The 19,792-nt window shown below is 40.1% G+C and overlaps 1 protein-coding gene across 2 annotated transcripts in view; it reads right to left on the bottom strand.

Moving 5' to 3' along the window:
• The window catches only part of dyrk1a.S (dual specificity tyrosine-(Y)-phosphorylation regulated kinase 1A S homeolog), a 58,799-nt gene that overhangs the window by 13,165 nt on the left and 25,842 nt on the right, over positions 1-19,792 (bottom strand). For both annotated transcript variants that reach the window (XM_041583164.1, NM_001163197.1), the window contains 4 exon segments: positions 5,067-5,266; positions 3,680-3,772; positions 3,405-3,593; positions 286-433 (listed from right to left, as the gene is read on the bottom strand). In XM_041583164.1, the coding sequence (XP_041439098.1) occupies positions 286-433; positions 3,405-3,593; positions 3,680-3,772; positions 5,067-5,266 (630 nt within the window).

Here is a 19,792-nt window from a genome sequence, read left to right as displayed (position 1 = left end):
TTGCAGACACTGAAAACTGGAGAGATGCTGAATAACAAGCTAAATAACTCAAAAACCACAAATAATAAAAAATGAAAACTGCAAAATGTCTGAGAATACCGCTCCCTACATCATACTAAAAGTTAACTCAAAGGCGAACAACCCCTTTAAGCTTCTTATGTTATTTTGTCTGTTTCACCACTTCCTCAGCTTATAGATTTCTTAGGGCTGATGTTTATAGGGAGCTCCCAATGATATCCATGAAAAGCCATGTAAGTTTCCAAGGAGGATTAAGTAGGTATATACCGATATAGTACTTCATTTCCGTGTCATGTTTGTTCATCAGCTCGAGAAGCCGGACTTCAATTTGGGCTTGGTTTAAGAAAGCTTTCTTGTTCTTTATAATTTTAATCGCCACCCACTCTTGCTCCACGCGATCATATGCCTTTACAACCTAAAAGGATAAAAAGAATGGTGTCATTTGCAGCTCTATGGAGATTTTATATATATATATATATATATATATATATATATATAATCTTGACAAAGGCTCTAGACATGAGCCGAGACGTTGATTAATAAACATGGAATAAAAATATGAATTTTTAAAAAAAATCCCAGGAGTGTGCTGTCCGATTCTACGCATATATAAAAGGTCCCCAGGTGGGACCGAAACGTCGGATTATGTTGATATTTTCACAATAAATGAAAAGATTTTTCACCTGACATACAGTGTGTGCTGATCCTTTCTACAATATATATATATATATATATATATATATATATATATATATATATATATATATATATATATATATATATATATATATATATATATATATATATAATTATATCCTTGATAAACGCCCCAAAGTGGCCCGAAACGTTGTGATATTACAATAAATTATTGAGTTTTGGAAACGGAGAGCTGGTCCTCTTTACAATTATATATATATAAGTCGATTTTGTTTTCTAAATAAACACTTTTTCTTACTGAGAGTGCTAGCTTTTTTCCTGATATAGATTATATATATATAACCCACTACGGTGCACTCATGACCCAAAGGCCAACAGCCTGGGTGCAGGTCAAACGAACATGTAACCAATACAAAAAAAGCCGCACTCCTAGGTCTTATCAAATACAAAATTTTTCAAGTGTTTGTTTATTCAACGTTTCGGCAACAATCCGCGTGCCGTCTTCAGGAAAGTGACTTTCCTGAAGACGGCACGCGGATTGTTGCCGAAACGTTGAATAAACAAACACTTGAAAAATTTTGTATTTGATAAGACCTAGGAGTGCGGCTTTTTTTGTATTGGTTATATATATATATATATATACACACACACACACACACACACACACACACACACGTACATATATATTTGAATTCATTTTCTGACCAATTACTGTAGTAGGTAGCTCAGGTTTTAAGTGAAAATACTTCAAGATAGCTTGGGGGGAACATCCCTATAGTTTTATTCATGAATTGCTGACGCTTTATTTAAAAGTTTTTAATATTATAAACTCACTTTGAAATTTAATTACAGCACTAGCACTTTAATTAACCATATAGGAATAATGCATTTTTAGATCATTTATTAATTGTGTGTAGACAAAATTCATTTGAAGTCACAGCACTGTATCTATAGCACAAGCACTTTAATCAATTAGTTTTTTTTATACTTAGCACAATTGATAGTATACATCATTAATTGTATGTTGGTCCTAAATTGATTGAGAACTGAGCATGTGATTATAATTGCACTAAGCCCTTTATAAACTATTATAATTAGATCTCAATCAATGTTAGTAAGGAAGTGTGGGGTTTTTACTGCTTTTTCTTAATATCAATAACCTTGTTTAGTTTATATACCTCGACACAACCTTAAATTGAGTTATATAAGTGAGTAAATATTCATTACAAGTGAACTATTTTAATAATTGTGATGTTTTACAAACTGATATTATTGCACCAGCCTAAAGTTTCAGCTTGTCAATAGCAGCAATGATCCAGGACTTCAAACTTGTCACAGGGGGTCACCATCTTGGAAAGTGTCTGTGACACTCACATGCTCAGTGGGCTCTGAGCAGCTGTTGAGAAGCTAAGCTTAGGGCTCGTCACTAATTATCCAGCAGAAAATGAGCTTCCCCTGTAATATTAGCTGATGCTACAGGGCTGATTATTAAGTTCTGATGCTAATTGCACTGGTTTCTGCGCTGCCATGTAGTAATTATCTGTATTAATTACTAATCAGCCTTATATTGTGACATTTCTATTCTATGTGTACTGTATATTGTGAGTGGGTCCCTAAGCTCAGTAAGTGACAGCAGCACAGAGCATGTGCAGTGAATCAGCAGAAAAGAAAATGGGGAGCTACTGGGGCATCTTTGGAGACAGATCTTTACTGCTAAAGGGCTGTGGTTGCCTTGGGCTGGAGCAGAAACTGAAAACATAATGTACAACATTTCTAGTTACTTCTTTAGTTAGGCTTTAGTTCTTATTTAAAGGGGAAATTTTTTTTATAACAAGAGCTCCTTCAGTTGGACTTATGTTAAAAAATGTGGATAAACACTACCTAAACTGCATTATATAATTTTTTATGATTTTGACAGTTTGTGCAGAAACCATGACAGTGTCAGCTTTCTACCTTAGGTTCATTTAGAGTTACTGAGCCCCTTTTTCAACTCATTTTATTAAGACGTGATGGATTCTGGCAGTTGAAGTCGTTCTGATTTCCATAGTGAGTGTTTCATTGATTCTTTGAAAAACCAAATAACTTCAAATCTCAGATTCCATCATTTCGAACAAGGCATGTGTGGGTTGAATGTTTTTGCCACGCCAGTGGGGGGCTAGGGAAGTGGCATTAAAAGGATAAGTAAACCTTAAAAATAAGTGAATGTAAAATTGATGAGGATGCTATTCTAAGAACTTTTCCAATGGACATTCATTATTTATTTTTTAATTCCAAGATATTAAGGGATACATGTACTGTTAACATCAATGAATTATGTTCCAACAGCATCATCTGCTGGTCATTTTCGCACCAGTCTGACCACCAAGTAGTCAATGAAGTTGTCAGGAGAAAAAAAAAAAACTGCTCTAATGGTATTCTGGACAGGAAAGATGTGAGAAAGGTTTCAATTTTTTTCCTAAGCAGAAGAACATCAGTGCAGCCTCTTTCTTTCTCCAACTTCCTTGAAAATAACCAGCAGGAGGCGCTGTTGTAACAAAATTCATTGATGTTAACAGTACATGTATCCCTTAATATCTTGGAATTAAAAAAAAAATAATGAATGTCCATTGCAAAAGGGCTTAGAATAGCACCCTCATCAATTTTACATGCACTTGTTTTTAAGTTTTAATTAATCTGTGGAATAAATGCTCTACTCAGGGCTAGCTTGAATGAATGGAGGTGCTGATTACCTGGCCGAATGACCCTTTGCCAATTAAAGAATCGATTTCATATCTATCCATCCATTTTTCACCATTTTTAACAATATAGTCGTAGTTGTCATCATCATAGCCATCATTGTAAACCTTCCTCTCCTTCTTATGACTGGAGTCATCCCCTTGTCCTTGCTGATGCCGCCGTTTCTTTTTTGCATAGTAGACCTAGAGAAGAAGGGACCAGAAATCAGTCTCACCCATGCGTATGCTGCTCGGTAATTTCAAAGGACACGGGAGCTGCATTTCCTCACCTCATTAATATGTTTGTATGTTTTGATCAAGTCAACTGACAGTTTTCTCAATGGTGCTGTGGCTGGATCGCGAAATGTTTGTGGCATCCGCCGCTGCAGAGTAAAACAAAGTAGGACATTTTGTAAGAGATCAGTTGCTGTGCTGGCTCTATGAAATGCAACAAGGAATAAATAACAGCACATGGAAACGATCATGGCTTAAAAATGGCTATTGATCAGCCTGAGAAACGGCAAAGACAAATAGGTCGATCTGACCATGTGTACTCAGATTAAAGGGATACTGTCACGGGTCAAAATGAATCAGTTAATAGTGCTGCTCCAGGAGAATTCTGCACTCAAATCAATTTCTCAAAAGAGCAAACAGATTTTTTTATATTTAATTTTGAAATCTGACATGGGGCTAGACATATTGTCAATTTCCCAGCTGCCCCAGTCATGTGACTTGTGCTTTCATAAACTTCAGTCACTCTTTACTGCTGTACTGCAAGTTGGAGTTAGAGCCCTGTGCGGAACCAATTTCTAAGACCTGGTCCCGACCTGAACCCATGACCTGAACCGCAACCCGCGTATTTACCCACTTTGATCTGCTACCCGACCCGGACCTGCAACTGCCTTATCCGCAACCCGACCCGCAACCCGTCGACCACCATCAAACACAAAGTGATGGTGCTGCAAACCCGGACGTGACGTCATCAAAAACGGGCGGGACAGAAACATGTTTTGTAAAACCTTAAAAGGAGTAAAATATAGACAATTACATAAGATAAGAAATTTAGATGAGACCTGCAAACCCGACCCACAGACTCGTGACCCGCATCTATACCGGCACCTGAAAATCCTGCCCGCTTTTTTTGCAAGTAACCGACCCACTGCAGGACTCTAGTTGGAGTGATATCACCCCCTCCCTTTCCCCCCTTCAGCCTAACAACAGAACAATGGGAAGGTAACCAGATAGCAGCTCCCTAACACAAGATAACAGCTCCCTGGTAGATCTAAGACCAGCACTCAATAGTAAAATCCAGGTCCCACTGAGACACATTCAGTTACACTGAGTAGGAGAAACAACAGCCTGTCAGAAAGCAGTTCCATCCTAAAGTGCTGGCTCTTATTGAAAGCACATGACCAGGCAAAATAACCTGAGATGCACCTACACACCAATATTATAACTAAAAACAATACACTTGCTGGTTAAGGAATGAAATGTTATATTGTAGAGTGAATTATTTGCAGTGTTATCAGTGTAATTTAGAAATAAAAACGACATCATAAAAATTATGACAGAATCCCTTTAAATACTGTCGAGATTGAGGCATAAAAACACATTGTCACCAAAGCCACAAGACCTTACAATCTAGGTCACATGGCAAGGAAACAGCAAATTACATACCTGGTTAGGCAACGGTTGCGGAGTCTGGTCATTGTATGGTAAGGCAGATGCTTGTTGGTCGTTTAGGTTCTGCTGATGGCGGTCACTGTACTGCTGATGTGAATGGGACATTTGTCCAGCCATCTGAAGGCCGGCAGCATGGAATGAAAAGGATGGTGCAAGCCGGACAGATGATGGTTTGCATGCTGAAGTCTCTCCTCCTATAAAGGAAGAGAACAGAGTCAGTAACAAGGCATAAAAGACATTGCTGTGGGAATACTTTAATTGTAATGCAATCACAGCTTACTATACACATCTTACTATTTATATTTCAAAACAATGCAATGATAAAAATGATTAAACATGTTTAAACAGTTCAGTATAAAAATAATATAGTTAGTTAGGCAAAAATGTAATGTATAAAGGCTGGAGTGACTGGATGTCTCACATAACAGAATAGAACACTACTTCCTGCTTAACAGCTGTTTAACTGCCTGGTAACTGCCTGGTAAACATGTTTCTGTCCTGCCCACTTTTGATGACGTCGCGTCCGGGTTTGCAGCACCATCACTTCCTGTTTGATGGTGCTGCAAACCCGGACGTGACATCATCAAAAGTGGGCGGGACAGAAACATGTTTTGTAAAACCTTAAAAGGAGTAAAATATAGACAATTACATAAGATAAGAAATTTAGATGAGACCTGCAAACCCGACCCGCAGACTCGTGACCCGCATCTATACTGGCACCTGAAAATCCTGGCCGCTTTTTTTGCAGGTACTTTAATTGTAATGCAATCACAGCTTACTATACACATCTTACTATTTATATTTCAAAACAATGCAATGATAAAACTGATTACATGTTTAAACAGTTCAGTATAAAAATAATATACACGTAGTTAGTTAGGCAAAAATTTAATGTATAAAGGCTGGAGTGACTGTATGTCTCACATAACAGAACAGAACACTACTTCCTGCTTAACAGCTGTTTAACTGCCTAGTTACTGCCTGGTAACCAATCAGTGGAAACCAAGAGAGCTGCAAAGCAGGAAGTAGTGTTCTGGCTATTATGTTACACATCCATTAACTCCAGCCTTTATACATTACATTTTTGGCTAACTAATTATATTAGAAACATTTTTCTATTGCACAGCCTATTAACCCGGTTTTTATTTTTACACTGAACTGTTCCTTTAAATTATCCCAGGCGAGGTGCTCCTTTTGAGGGACTTCTGACTGATATGTAGGAAAGGGACATTCAAGGACCTTCCCAAACAACTTGCACCCACCAGTATTCTATTCATCGTCAGGCCCAAGTGTCTGCATCCGGTACAGATGGCACCAATCGCTGCACCTGGCAGAGGTTGGTAAATGACCACAATTCATAAATGAGCCCTTATATCGTTATCCAAGCAAGAAACCAACACAGATAGGGCTTTTTCCCCCTGCTGATCTACCAATAGACACTAGGTGGCAATATAGTACAATAACAAAAGTTTAAAAGGCTAAGAAAAGTGAAAGTGTAAGTGTACAGAAACACAAATGTTAATCTAATTTGGGATGAATACAGAGAATAACAAAAACATAAATGTAAAAAGTAAAGTAAAATTGAAGGGATCAATAAATGTACTTAAATCTCTACCTGCACCGTACTGTTTAGAGCAGCCGGAACATACCATGAACCTTACACTGCCACAATACAATATATTCTAAACAAATAATGTGGAGAAAGTGGTCATTACCGTTGCCAAAGGAGGCAGCCTTGGTCCACAGTAGTCAGGTGATCCCAGTGGTAGCCAATAAAAAGGGCAACCAAGCTTGGGAGTTTTAACCGTGAAAGCAGCAACTAAGTTGCAGGCAAAACTTAATCCCAGTTTAAAATGTATAACATGTACAATGAGTCAATCGAGTTCTAAAATAATTAGATAAAAGTTGGGTGTAGGACTGGCCAGACTTTGATGTAGTTGGCAGCTTATGAAACTGTTTTGTTTAAAGGGTAAGGCATTTTTAATAGCTTAAGGCACAAAATGTTTCAATGTCCAGAAAGGAGAAGCAAACCCTAAAGTTAAAATACCCCTACCCTACATAGATCCCCCTCTATCTGTTATCTACTGTGTATCATGTGCTTGAATGGCTGCCCCCATGGCTACACAGCAGCTTGTTTATATAAACTATAGTAGTACTTATCTGTTATCTACTGTGTATCCTGTGCTTGAATGGCTGCCCCCATGACTACACAGCAGCTTGTTTATATAAACTATAGTAGTACTTATCTGTTATCTACTGTGTATCCTGTGCTTGAATGGCTGCCCCCATGGCTACACAGCAGCTTGGGGCTCATTTATAAACACTGGTCAAATTTGCACCTGGGCAGTAACCCATAGCAACCAATCAGTGATTAGCTTTTTTCAGCCAGCTGTAGGTTGAACTCTGGAAGCAATCATGTGATTGGTTGCAATGGGTTACTGCCCAGGTGCAAATTTGCCCAGTGTTTATAAATAACCCCCCTTGTTTATATAAACTATAACTCAGAGTTTCTGAAGCAAACACACCAGTTTTATCATGCAGGGCAACACTACACTATATTGTTATTCCTTTAAGACACCTTCAGTTTTTGGTGTGTTTATTTAACCTATTGAATATATGTTTAGGCTTTGTCTGTATACCTTAGTGATGGGTAGTTTTTAGAAACCTGGGGTGTAAGACACTTGGAACAAAAGAAAAGCCCAGTACGGTTGTGCCAGCCTGGCGCCTGGTATAAGAACTTGTTGCTGTGTTCTTGGTGCCAATGTGAGTTTGTGAATGAGAGGCACTGGAGAGCATGTCAGCAGGAGACACAATAAATGCCACTGATTGTTGTTATACTTCACTGCTAGCAGCACACAGGGGGACACATTATTTATTGCTCTTACAGAATCTACTTGCCAGCAGAGATGCTTTAGTTGCCATGGTGAGTTCCATCTGTCCTGGCTTGCCTTATGCCTTACCTCTGCTTGCCCCTTTCTTACAAACTGTCATTCTCCCGCTAATCTGCTTCTTCTCACACATACACCTCTATGTGTATCCCACACACTGCACCCACCATCCCACATGTCTGCATTGCCCCCTCTATTAGTTCTATGGCACTGCAATGGGAAGAGGGAGTTCACTCAATATACATGTATTATAAGGGGTAATGTACCCCCTACTGTAAATGATAAGGATATTAGAAGTCACTGAGGGGTTCTGTGACCATAAGAAGACACAAGGCTGCAGGCTGAGTTATACAGGGAACTCTGAGTATCACTCATGTATTATAAGGGATAATGTACCCCCTACTGTAAATGATAAGGATATTAGAAGTCACTGAGGGGTTCTGTGACCATATGAAGACACAAGGCTGCAGGCTGAGTTTTACAGGGAACTCTGAGTATCACTCATGTATTATAAGGGATAATGTACCCCCTACTGTAAATGATAAGGATATTAGAGTATTAGGCTGCAGGCTGAGTAATACAGGGAACTCTGAGTATCACTCATGTATTATAAGGGATAATGTACCCCCTACTGTAAATGATAAGGATATTAGAAGTCACTGAGGGGTTCTGTGACCATATGAAGACACAAGGCTGCAGGCTGAGTTTTACAGGGAACTCTGAGTATCACTCATGTATTATAAGGGATAATGTACCCCCTACTGTAAATGATAAGGATATTAGAGTATTAGGCTGCAGGCTGAGTAATACAGGGAACTCTGAGTATCACTCATGTATTATAAGGGATAATGTACCCCCTACTGTAAATGATAAGAATATTAGAATCACTGAGGGGTTCTGTGACCATATAAAGGCATAAGTCTGCAGGCTGAGTTATACAGGGAACTCTGAGTATCATTCGTGTATTATAAGGGATAATGTACCCCCTACTGTAAATGATAAGGATATTAGAAGTCACTGAGGGGGTCTGTGACCATATAAAGGCACAAGGTTGCAGGCTGAGTTATACAGGGAACTCTGAGTATCACTCATGTATTATAAGGGATAATGTACCCCCTACTGTAAATGATAAGAATATTAGAATCACTGAGGGGTTCTGTGACCATATAAAGGCATAAGTCTGCAGGCTGAGTTATACAGGGAACTCTGAGTATCATTCGTGTATTATAAGGGATAATGTACCCCCTACTGTAAATGATAAGGATATTAGAAGTCACAGAGGGGTTATTTGAGCATATAAAGACACAAGGCCCCAGGGAACTCCAAAGTGACTTCTAATATTCCCAATTTTTACAAAAGTGAGCACATCATTTTTAATAACAACCACATCTTAATTACTCATGTGACCTAAGAACATTACTGAGCAGAGACTTATGACATCACTAAGAACCATTTATAAGAATATATATATATATATATATATATATATATATATATATATATATATATGTGTATATATATATATATATATATATATATATATATATATATATATATATATATATAGAGGAACACATTAAATATTCACGGTGTATTATAAAACTGTAAACAAAACTCAATTAACAGAGCTTATAACAACTCAAAGTATTGAAAAGCTTTGACCAACACGATTTAAAATAAATAAATACAAATATGAGTTGACACAGCACTTTTAGAAATCACCCCCCCCCCACACACACACACAAGATACTATTTTAAATATAATTAGCAATATGGCAGCTCCTTCCTGCTAACCAATATATGTATTGTGCTTATCTTTAAGGCTGTGCAGCTGAATAAGATGTGAGGCATGATTGGACGTATGGATAACAGATTCTCCATGCAAAACAATCAATACATTAAGCAGTCACGGGCAGCAGCAAAAGCATTAATTAGCATCCCACTGACAGCTTAAAGGGACAGTATTATCTTACAAGTGATATCCATGTGCAACATGTAGTTAATTAGAGTATGGTTGCTTCTGGCAAGCTGAACAAAAGCTCATAAAAAGAAATGCAACCCATTTAAGGTGGATTGCTCTCCTTAAAATACACTTTTATCATGGGTAGACAGTATGTAACAGGTTTCTTATTCTGCACTTAACAGTTGTAGCTTTTGCTAGGGGTTAATTAACCTAGCAATCAGGAAGCACATTTGATTTCAAAATGATAGCGGAATATGAGAGAACCTGAAAATTAAACCCACTCACTGACAAAAATAATCATAAAAATGAAGCCTTGATGTCTTTGGTCACCAGGGTCAGTGACCCCCATTTTCAGCTGAAGGCTAAATAAAGAATTCAAAATAAATAATGAAGATCAATTCCAGGCCCACCTACACGGCATGTAAAATGTAAAGATATGTAAACATAAGCTTCCCTTTTTGCTCCCTACTATTTTAAGGAGCTCTGCAGATTTTGTACATTATCATTTTCCTATAATTTGGCCCTCAAACGTGTAGCATGAGATATACACGGGTCAATAGAGAGAAGGAGCAGATAGTTGCCAGGCAGACTTCAGAGTAGAAAAAGAAAGCAATGTCCTGATTGGTGGAGCTGCCTTAATAACATACAATAGCTTTAGGGCAGTGATGTGTAACCAACCGGTTATTCAGTTAGAACTCTCGGCATCTCACCTGCAGCCAAATAGAATTAAAGGGCCTGGAAGGCAGATCATTAGGGCAATGTCATACAGTTAACCCAAAAACAGACCAACAAAAAGGAGATGGCAATTTAAAACTATTTACTCACAGAAAAACAGCCTTATGCATTTTGGGCCATTTAACAGGCTAAGATTACGCATAGGCTGTAAATGTCCCCTTTGGCACGAAAAGCATAAGGCTCTTTTTCTGTGATGCTTTTCCTTTAAATAAATCATTTTTAATTGCACCGTCCGATTTGTGTGAGCCGAAAATGAAATTTTGGGTTAATAGTCTTAGAAGGGTTATGTAGGTTGAAGGCATGTGCATCCCTTTTGGTGAGTCCATCCCCGTCTGAAGAATGGTTGGATAAAACACTTGGCAACACTCCACATACAAAACAGAAAAAAGGGCCGTTTGCTTCCTAATTAGTTCTCATATTTATTCCCCTATTGATGGCACAAGGTTAACGGAGGGCTGATTTTAGTGGAGAGATATTTTGAAGAGTGGGTGCTTTTAGAGCCATCAGGGGGCATGCTACTAAGTTAGCAGGTCCCTTCCCTAGCGGAGCCCACTTATTAACCCATTAGTCACCAGACCATCTGGGTTGTGGGCCCTGCCAAATAATAATACGGGGGCACCAATGAAAAGAGAAGGGCCTTGCATGCAAAGCAGTGGCATAACTAGATGTTACTGGGAACAACAGCAAATTAATTTGAGGGGCCCCATAACTCTCCAGAGATTATCCTGTTTTACCAATATATATTAAGATGACTAGTAAATTAGGGCCTTATTAGGCCCTTATACCTCCTGGCCCCCCTGCAGCCGCAGGGTCTGCTTTCTCTGTAGTTACGCCCCTGCCCATGCAAATCCATGCCCTTGATCAACCCAGCCACTTCTCTATTATGCCCAAACCCTACCCCTTTTACAGCCTATAAATGGCATTTTTTTTCACATCTGTCATGGGGCCCATAACCATAGAACCACGTGATTGCGATACTGGCCCTTTATCAGTTAAAGTACCAAAAGCAGAAACAAGAGTAAATTGTAGGCAGCAGTCAGTCTACAAGTAACCCCCAAAAAGTTAGTCTATAGCAAAAAAAAGTGAAAATATTTATTTTTTTAAATTTCTTTATCCTACAAAAACAGTAACATAACAAGGCAGGGCTCTGACGATCCAGAAACATGGTTTACATGGGAATATGAAGTCTAGCCTGTTAGACTGGGAATGGGACTGGAGTACAGGGAGCCAAACAGTGGAACTGGAACTGAATATCCTTTAGAGAAAAGGGTTCCAATCTAGATCACTATGTAACAGACATTGCTTTATCAGCCATAGTTCCAGGAATATCTAGGACATCAAGTCTTCACCCGAATTCTTGCTCTAATTGACCTTGAGGATGGGGCTCGGGTAGTATCTAGGGCAGAAAATAGGCTTTCTATGTCCCTAACTGGCCCTCAGGCTGCTCCCCCCTAGGGAGCAACAGCTAGAGAAAGAAACACATGATTTTTACTTTACATTTCCAGGAAAATGAAGTCGCAGTTAATCCTACTTATCAATATATTCTACATTCCAAGCCCCCCCCCCCGGAGAGGAAATGGTATCATACATAAACCTGGTGTAAATAACAGACAATTGTATTATGATGGGAATACGCGTGGGCTTTTGTCCTTGAGCCTATGTGGCAGTGCAATGGTTAAATGTGAGTGGGCTGGCAGCCTGGGTATGGAGAGAGTTAAAGTGTTAAATAATAATGAAGAATGTGTGATGGAGCAGACAAAAAGCATGTGACTGCAGACTAAAATTATCCGCTGGAGCCAACCCCAGTGCCCACCTGTTGCAGCGACAGCACATGGTTTACTTGGCTTTTCATTTTCTCTCCCCCCCTGAATATTTTTAGCCTGCAGTAAGACATTCCAGGGCATGCATTAGGCTCCACTCGTGGAAGAAGGGAGCTGAGAGGTGCTCGGGGAGGGTCACATTACAGCATGGGTGCTGCTTCTGCGTTTCGCCGATACCATGACAACTAAGAGTGAAAGAGTTAATAGGGGTTAAGCACCTGCCTCTGTGTTAGATTCAAGTGCAAGTAACGGGCAGAGGGAATTAAAGGGAAAATATTAGCAAAGAGGAGAATGCTAAATATTGCCGGATAAAAGGTATTTAAGTCGGCCAATTAAAGGCTTCTGGGTACTTTTGTTGCGAGGGACTGTGCCTGGCTGCAGTGAGTAGGAACTGCTGCAGATCATTAAATACTCATTTATCAACGTCTCTCGCCAGGCAACACAATGCAGAAGAACAGCAGCCGGCAACCCAGCAACAGCAGCTCATTAGCATAGCCTACCACTAAGTCACTCGCCTGCCATTGGATGGGAGCTAGGGAAAGCCCAGCCAATGGAAAGAGGCCTATGCAAATGGAAGGCTCGAGTTGCCAGGGCAGAGCAGCTTCCACCCCCCCCCCCGGCTGCCCAATAGCAAAACAAACAATAAACAAGAAATGAAAATTGAGCACTGTCACATTCTCAAGTTGTCGTTAACACTTTTAAGATTAATCGGGGGGGGGGGGGTATATATTGTGTATGTGTGTGGGGGGGAGAAATTGGCTGCGAGTGAAAGTGACAGTGAGGCTGGTGCTGGCGATGCGGGGGAAAGGGCAGGGCAATGCAGTGATCATACAGGGGAATTCTGCAAGAAATCTGCCATTAGATCTTATAGGGCAGCGCTTGGCTCTATTAACCCTATCATAACGGATATGTCCTGTGGGTAAGGGCTGACAGTTTCCCAGGTGCCAGGCAGCAGCAGTGCCCATAGGAACAGAATGCATTGCAGGAGCCTGTGCTAAGGATGGGGGCAGCTCCCTCTCAGGCAGAATTCCAGCATCTCGCAGCAGGGAAAGGGACACACAACTCTGGGCAGAAAGGCAACACACACTCACAATGTCAGGCTGAGCACCAGTAGCAACATACTACTGGGAGCTGTCCCGTCCTGTGCTTATTAACCCTGCACAACTTTACAAGATTTACTTGTAGGGCAAACACCCAAACATGGGGCTAAATGGATGAAATATTTGGTCTGTTTTTTGTGTTCCTTTCCTTTATCATCTCATAAAAGCTTACAATCTAGTTGCACTGACATCAGCGCACAAGCAGCCATTTCACCTGGCAGGGAAGAAGCCAGAGCACCTGAATGAGACCCACACACAGACATGGATAGATAAATGTATGGAATCCATGATGGGGTCCTGCTCTAGACACTGGCTGATGTGCCATTAACCTAGCTGCACTACAAATCCCAGCATGCTCTGAGAGTGCTGTACACAGAGGGTCTGTCCAGGGGTGTGAAATCCCTGCCATTGCTGCCTACATGCAGTGTCATTACTTAGCAAAGGGGTTGTTCACCTTCCAAACACTTTTTTTCAGTTCAGTTGTTTTCAGATTGTTCACCATAAACCAATTGCTTTTTTTTTTTTTTTTTTTTTTTTTTTTAGTTTCCCCAAAACTGAAGTTAAAAGTTGAATGTTCCTGTCTATGGGGGGTTTCAGTCTGGCAGCTCAGTGATCCAGGAGCATTTGAACAGTTACAATTTGCTACATTTAGTTGATACAACTAGTTGATACATTTCTCAACATCAGCCGAATATCAGCAACTATTGTATCAATTGTAACAGCTGCCTTTAATGACACTCAAGGATTCTGCTCAGCAGGGACAAAGATAACAAATGTATCAACTAAATGTATCAATTTAGGACAGTTAAAGGGTCGGCGACCCCCCCCAATGTGCATGATGCTGTAAACTCTGCTCCCAAGGGGCAAATCAATATGATGCCACAAACGACTTCCTAATAAACACATAGGGGGTAATGTAATAAAAGGCACTAAGTTTTCCCAGGAGCTGTAATCCATAGCAACAAATCAAAAGGTAGAATTTACTGGTCACCTGTTTAAAAGCAAAGATCCTATTGGTTGCTATGGGCTACTGCTCCTGGGCAAACGTAGTGCCTTTTATTGAAAATGGGGGATAGTATTTACACCACTGTGCAGGCTGCTATATAGTGACATAACTGGAAACACAAGAAGCCCAGGCTTCCCAAGCACTTGCACTACTTATCAGTGTAAGCTGCTCACAGTCACATCCCATTTGGGGTTGGAGTTTAAAGGGGAAGTATCGCGAGAAAGAAAATTTAATATAAGCTTCAGCATACTGAAATAAGAAACTTTCTAATTACAATCAATTAAAAATTCTGCATTGTTTCTGAAATAGGCAACTTGCCTATGATTAAGTGCGGGAACACACGAAACGCATTAGGACGACTAATGTTTGTGTAATAAAGTGAATTGAATTTTTACCGCTGCCTGGAGTCCTGTGGAGTGCGTGCCATTTCGCTGGTTTGAAGGATTGATGTCTCCCCTTTGCTGAGGGTTCGGGCGAAGCACCCGGGCCACCAACCAGGAGCGGTGAGTGACCCACGCTTACGTTTTTGGAGAGATATTTTTAAGCGAAGGGTTCGGGGCAAGTGCACCGGAACCAAGTTATTCCTGTGGTGAGCGGATTTTAAACTGAAAATGTACCTCTTATAGAGTAAAATTAAATTAACCAATACAGCAGGAAGGTTGGAGCGCCCCTCTTTTGTTCTGTTTAGTGTTTGTCAACTTATAATTCTGCCCAAAAGTCCAATCATCAGGTGGGAGTGCTGGATCAATGGAGTCAGTAGCAAAGAGGTTCTAGAAACTGTAACAGAATGAGTATGAAATCTATATGTGAGGTCAATATAGGAGCCCCCAGCCTCTCTTTGCCCATGTGCTGTTCCACATGTAGTTGCCTGTATGTAGCCACTGCTGCAGTGAAAGTAGCCAAATGATTAGAGGGCTAAAGCAACTCGCAACAAATGAGAGCGCCGATATAGAAAATGTATGGCAAGGATTGGTACAATCCACAGGTGTAAAAGCACGTAACAAGTTGTGCCTGTTTTTGAGCTACGCAGTTGCAGCCGTAAATGAGCCCTAGTGACTCTGTGTGCAGGGAACCCAAACAAGAGGGACATTTTCTACTTTTCATTTATATAAATAACAAAAGAGAAGTTAAAAGAACAGCCACAGAGCCTTTAAAAGAATTGTTCAGTACAAAAATAAAAAATGGCTAAATAGATAGGCTGTGCAAAATAAAAAAAATGTGTCTAATATAGTTAGTTAGGCAAAAATGTAATGTATAAAGGCTGGAGTGACTGGATGTCTAACATAATAGCCAGAACACTACTTCCTGCTTTGCTCTCTTGGTTTCCACTGATTGGTTACCAGGCAGTAACCAATCAGTGACTTGAGAGGGGGTGCACAGAACGGTTTGCTTTTGAATCTGAGCTAAATGCTAATGGTCAATTGCAAACTCACTGAACAGTTATGTCCCATGTGGCCCCCCCGTCAAGTCGCTGACTAACTCAGAGTTAGAGAGCTGAAAAGCAGGAAGTAGTGTTCTGACTATTATGTTAGACATCCAGTCACTCCAGCCTTTATACATGACATGTTTGGCTAACTATATTAGAAACATTTTTTATTTTGACAGGCAAATATTTAACCAGTTTTTATTTTTAGACTGAACTGTTCCTTTAAATACAATGGTTAGTGGCTGATCCTAGGAATGACTTCTAGTACTACAGTCAGAAAGCAGTTTCTGTTTATGGTTACACGGAAGTTGCTCTTTCCCCTAAGGGGGATGCCTTTTATTTCCCTCACTTAAAGTCAACACATTTACCTTGCATCATTTCCATCAGGCTCTGTGTTACTGGAGTTTACACTCTACTTCAAAAGTATTATAGAGGTTAAAGTAAGTGAAACACTGCACTGGCAAAAGAGGGTAAATAAAGGTGTGAAAAGTACTGAAGCAAATGTTATCTGCAGCATAAGGAGCATGGGGCAAACAGGCTGGGGTTAATGAGCAGTCAATGACCCTAGGTTCTTTACTAAATTTGTATTTTTGCAGGAGATAAAGCAGCATTATGTACAATTAGGTACTAAGGCATTTTTGGCAATGAATTTTGGGGAGCTAGTTAGTGCAATGCTGGCCATGCATGAATCAATAAAAGCTGCCGACAGACATGTTGGCAGCTTATTGGCCAGTGTATGGGGCCCCTCATGAGCTTCAGTGATTGAAAGTCAGCCAGATGACAATTGGGCAGGCTGAAAATTCCAATCAGATCAAGGACCACATTGCCTGCATTCCTGCAGTTTGGTTCCTATTGTTGGGGCCTAGAGCCCATGATTGGATCGGTCCGATATTACACACACAAGGTGGGCAACCTCGCCAAACAAGCGGATCTACCTATGTATACCCACCTTTGAAATCTGCTTGTTTGAAGAAGTCTCCAAACAAGATCTGGGTCCAATTTGGCTACCCAAGTGCAAGGCCAAACTGGGCTAATCCAACCCTGTCAGACAAAAACTGCATCAACGCAACAATGTGCTTGTCATCAACAGCTATGGGAAGTGGGGTCACTGACTCTGTTCTAAATTGATACATTGAGTTGATACATTTTTTATCTTTGTCCCTGCTCAGCTGAATCCCTGAGGCTGGGTTTCATTAAAGGCAGCTGCTAGAATTGATACAATAGTTGCTAATATTCCCACAGATGCTGCGGAGAAATGGATCAACTAATTGTATCAACTAAATGGAGCAACTTACAACAGTTGCTCCAGGTAGAGTCTTGCAGCGGGTCGGGTACACGCGGGTAAAAAAAGCAGGTAAGCTGCGGGTTGCGGTAGAAGTTTCGGGTGTGGGTATAGACGCAGGTCTGCGGGTTTGCAGGTTGCAGGTTGGGCCGCGGGTCTTCTCAGTAGTGAGTTTTACTCCTTTTTTCTGATCACGCCTACTTCCAATGATGTCACTTCCGGTTTACAATGACAGCACTTCCTGATTCTTGATGGTCAGCGGGTCGCGGATCGGGTTGCGGATAAGGTACTTGCGAGTTGGGTCCAATCTGGTAATTATGCGGGTCCCAGGTTTAACAAATTGGTTCTGCGCAGAACTCTAGCTCCTGGATCACTTAGCTGAAACACCAGACACACCAACATTCAACAAAAGGGGTTTACCTTTAAATAAACCTTTAGCATGATATAGAGAGCGATATTCTGAGACAATTTGTTTGGTTTTCATTATTTTATCATTTGTGGCTTTTGAGTTATTTAGCTTTTCATTCAGCTGCTCTTGAGTTTGTTTGCAAATTCAGCAATGTCGTTGCTAGTGTCCCCTTGCAACCATGCATTGATTGAATAAGAGAGGACTGAATAGAAAGATGAGTAATACAAGTTGGCAACTACAGGAAATGTGTAGCCTTATAGAGCATTTGTTTTAGATAGGGTCAGTGACCCCCCCATCTGAAAGCTGGAAAGAGAAGACTAAAGCAAATAATTCAAAAACTACAAAAAACAAAAAACCATTGCAAAAAGTTGCTTAGAATTGGCCATTCTATAACATATCAAAGGGTATCTTAAAGTTGAACCACCCCTTTACACTTCAATTTAGGAGAAAAACTAAAAAAAAAAAATCTGAAAAAGTCTATTTCTGGTGAACAATCTAAAAAAAGCAACTAACTGAAAAAAGTATTTGGAAGGTGAACAACCCCAAAACAAGTAGGGAAACCTACAGCATCCAATCAAGCTTTATTACTGTATACAATAAAACTAATCTGTTTTCAAACATTGATACACTGCTGTTCAACAAATCCCCACCCCATAATTCACTATTAAAAAGATTTAAAGAGCTAGTTCACCTTAGAATGAACTTTTAGCGTGATACAGACAATAGTATTTTAGGCTAATTTGTGGTGTGTCAGCGGCCAATTGAAATCTTTATGGCTGTACTGCTAAGCTAAATGAAGAGGATGTTTGTCTACAAGAAGTTGCCTTACAATGAACTCTGAGGAAGCTGCAAGTGTAGAGCTGGATTGTACAAGAGTTCACGTTCGGTCGTCATGTTCTATTTTCTCCGTTTATGAATGATGTTTGTCTTACAGCACCTTGGTTTAAAGTTTAAACTGTTAAATGTTTGATTGGGTCTCACTTCCCATAGTAACTAGGCATTGCTTTAAAGGGATTCTGTCATTATTTTTATGGAGTAGTTTTTATTTTTAAATGACACTGTTTACACTGCAAATAATTCACTCTACCATGTAAAATGTTATTCCTAACCCAACAAGTGTATTTTTTTGGTGTGTAGGTGCATCTCAGATCAATTTGCTGGGTCATGTGCTTTCAGAAAGAGCCTGCACTTTAGGATGAAACTGCTTTCTTGCAGGCTGTTGTTTCCCTACTCAATGTAACTGAATGTGTCTCAGTGGGACCTGGATTTTACTATTGAGTGCTGTTCTTAGATCTACCAGGGAGCTGTTATCTTGTGTAAGGGAGCTGCTATCTGGTTACCTTCCCATTGTTCTGTTGTTAGGCTGCGTGGGGGAAAGGGAGGGGTGATATCACTCCAATTTGCAGTACAGCAGTAAAGAGTAGGGATGCACAGAATCCAGGATTCGGTTTGGGATTCGGCCTTTTTCAGCAGGATTCGGATTAGGCCGAATCCTTCTGTCCGGCCAAACTGAATGCTAATATGCATATGCAAATTAGGGGAAGGGAGGGAAATTGTGTGACCTTTTGTCACAAAACAAGGAAGTAAAAATATTTTTCCCCTTCCCACCCCTATTTGGTTCGGTATTTGGCCCAATTTCGCAAAGAATTCTGGGGTTCGGACAAATCCAAAATAGTGGATTCCGTGCATCCCTAGTAAAGAGTGACTGAAGTTTATCAGCGCACAAGTCACATGACTGGGGCACCTGAGAAACTGAAAATATGTCTAGCCCCATGTCAGATTTCAAAATTAAATTTAAAAAAATTAGTTGCGCTTTTGAAAAACGGATTTCAGTACAGAATTCTGCTGGAGCAGCACTTTTAATTGATGCATTTTGAAACAAACATGTTTTCCCAAGACAGTATCCCTTTAATAGCAAACTAAATAAAGTAAAAGGGGACTGGACAGGAAACTGGTCAAACCTATATTAACAATAGGAATTGGCTTTCTGGTTCATTCAGATTACGAATGCCTGGAAACTAATAGAATTTAACAACACTGCACTTATGGCACATTGGTCACTGACTTGTTCTAAGGGAGACGTTAAGAAAT

The sequence above is a fragment of the Xenopus laevis genome, chromosome 2S (genome assembly GCF_017654675.1).
Source record: "Xenopus laevis strain J_2021 chromosome 2S, Xenopus_laevis_v10.1, whole genome shotgun sequence".
In the NCBI taxonomy this organism is placed as follows: Eukaryota; Metazoa; Chordata; class Amphibia; order Anura; family Pipidae; genus Xenopus; species Xenopus laevis.
The sequence above is the reverse complement of the archived record's forward strand: the minus strand, read 5'-3'. Positions and strand labels throughout refer to the sequence as shown.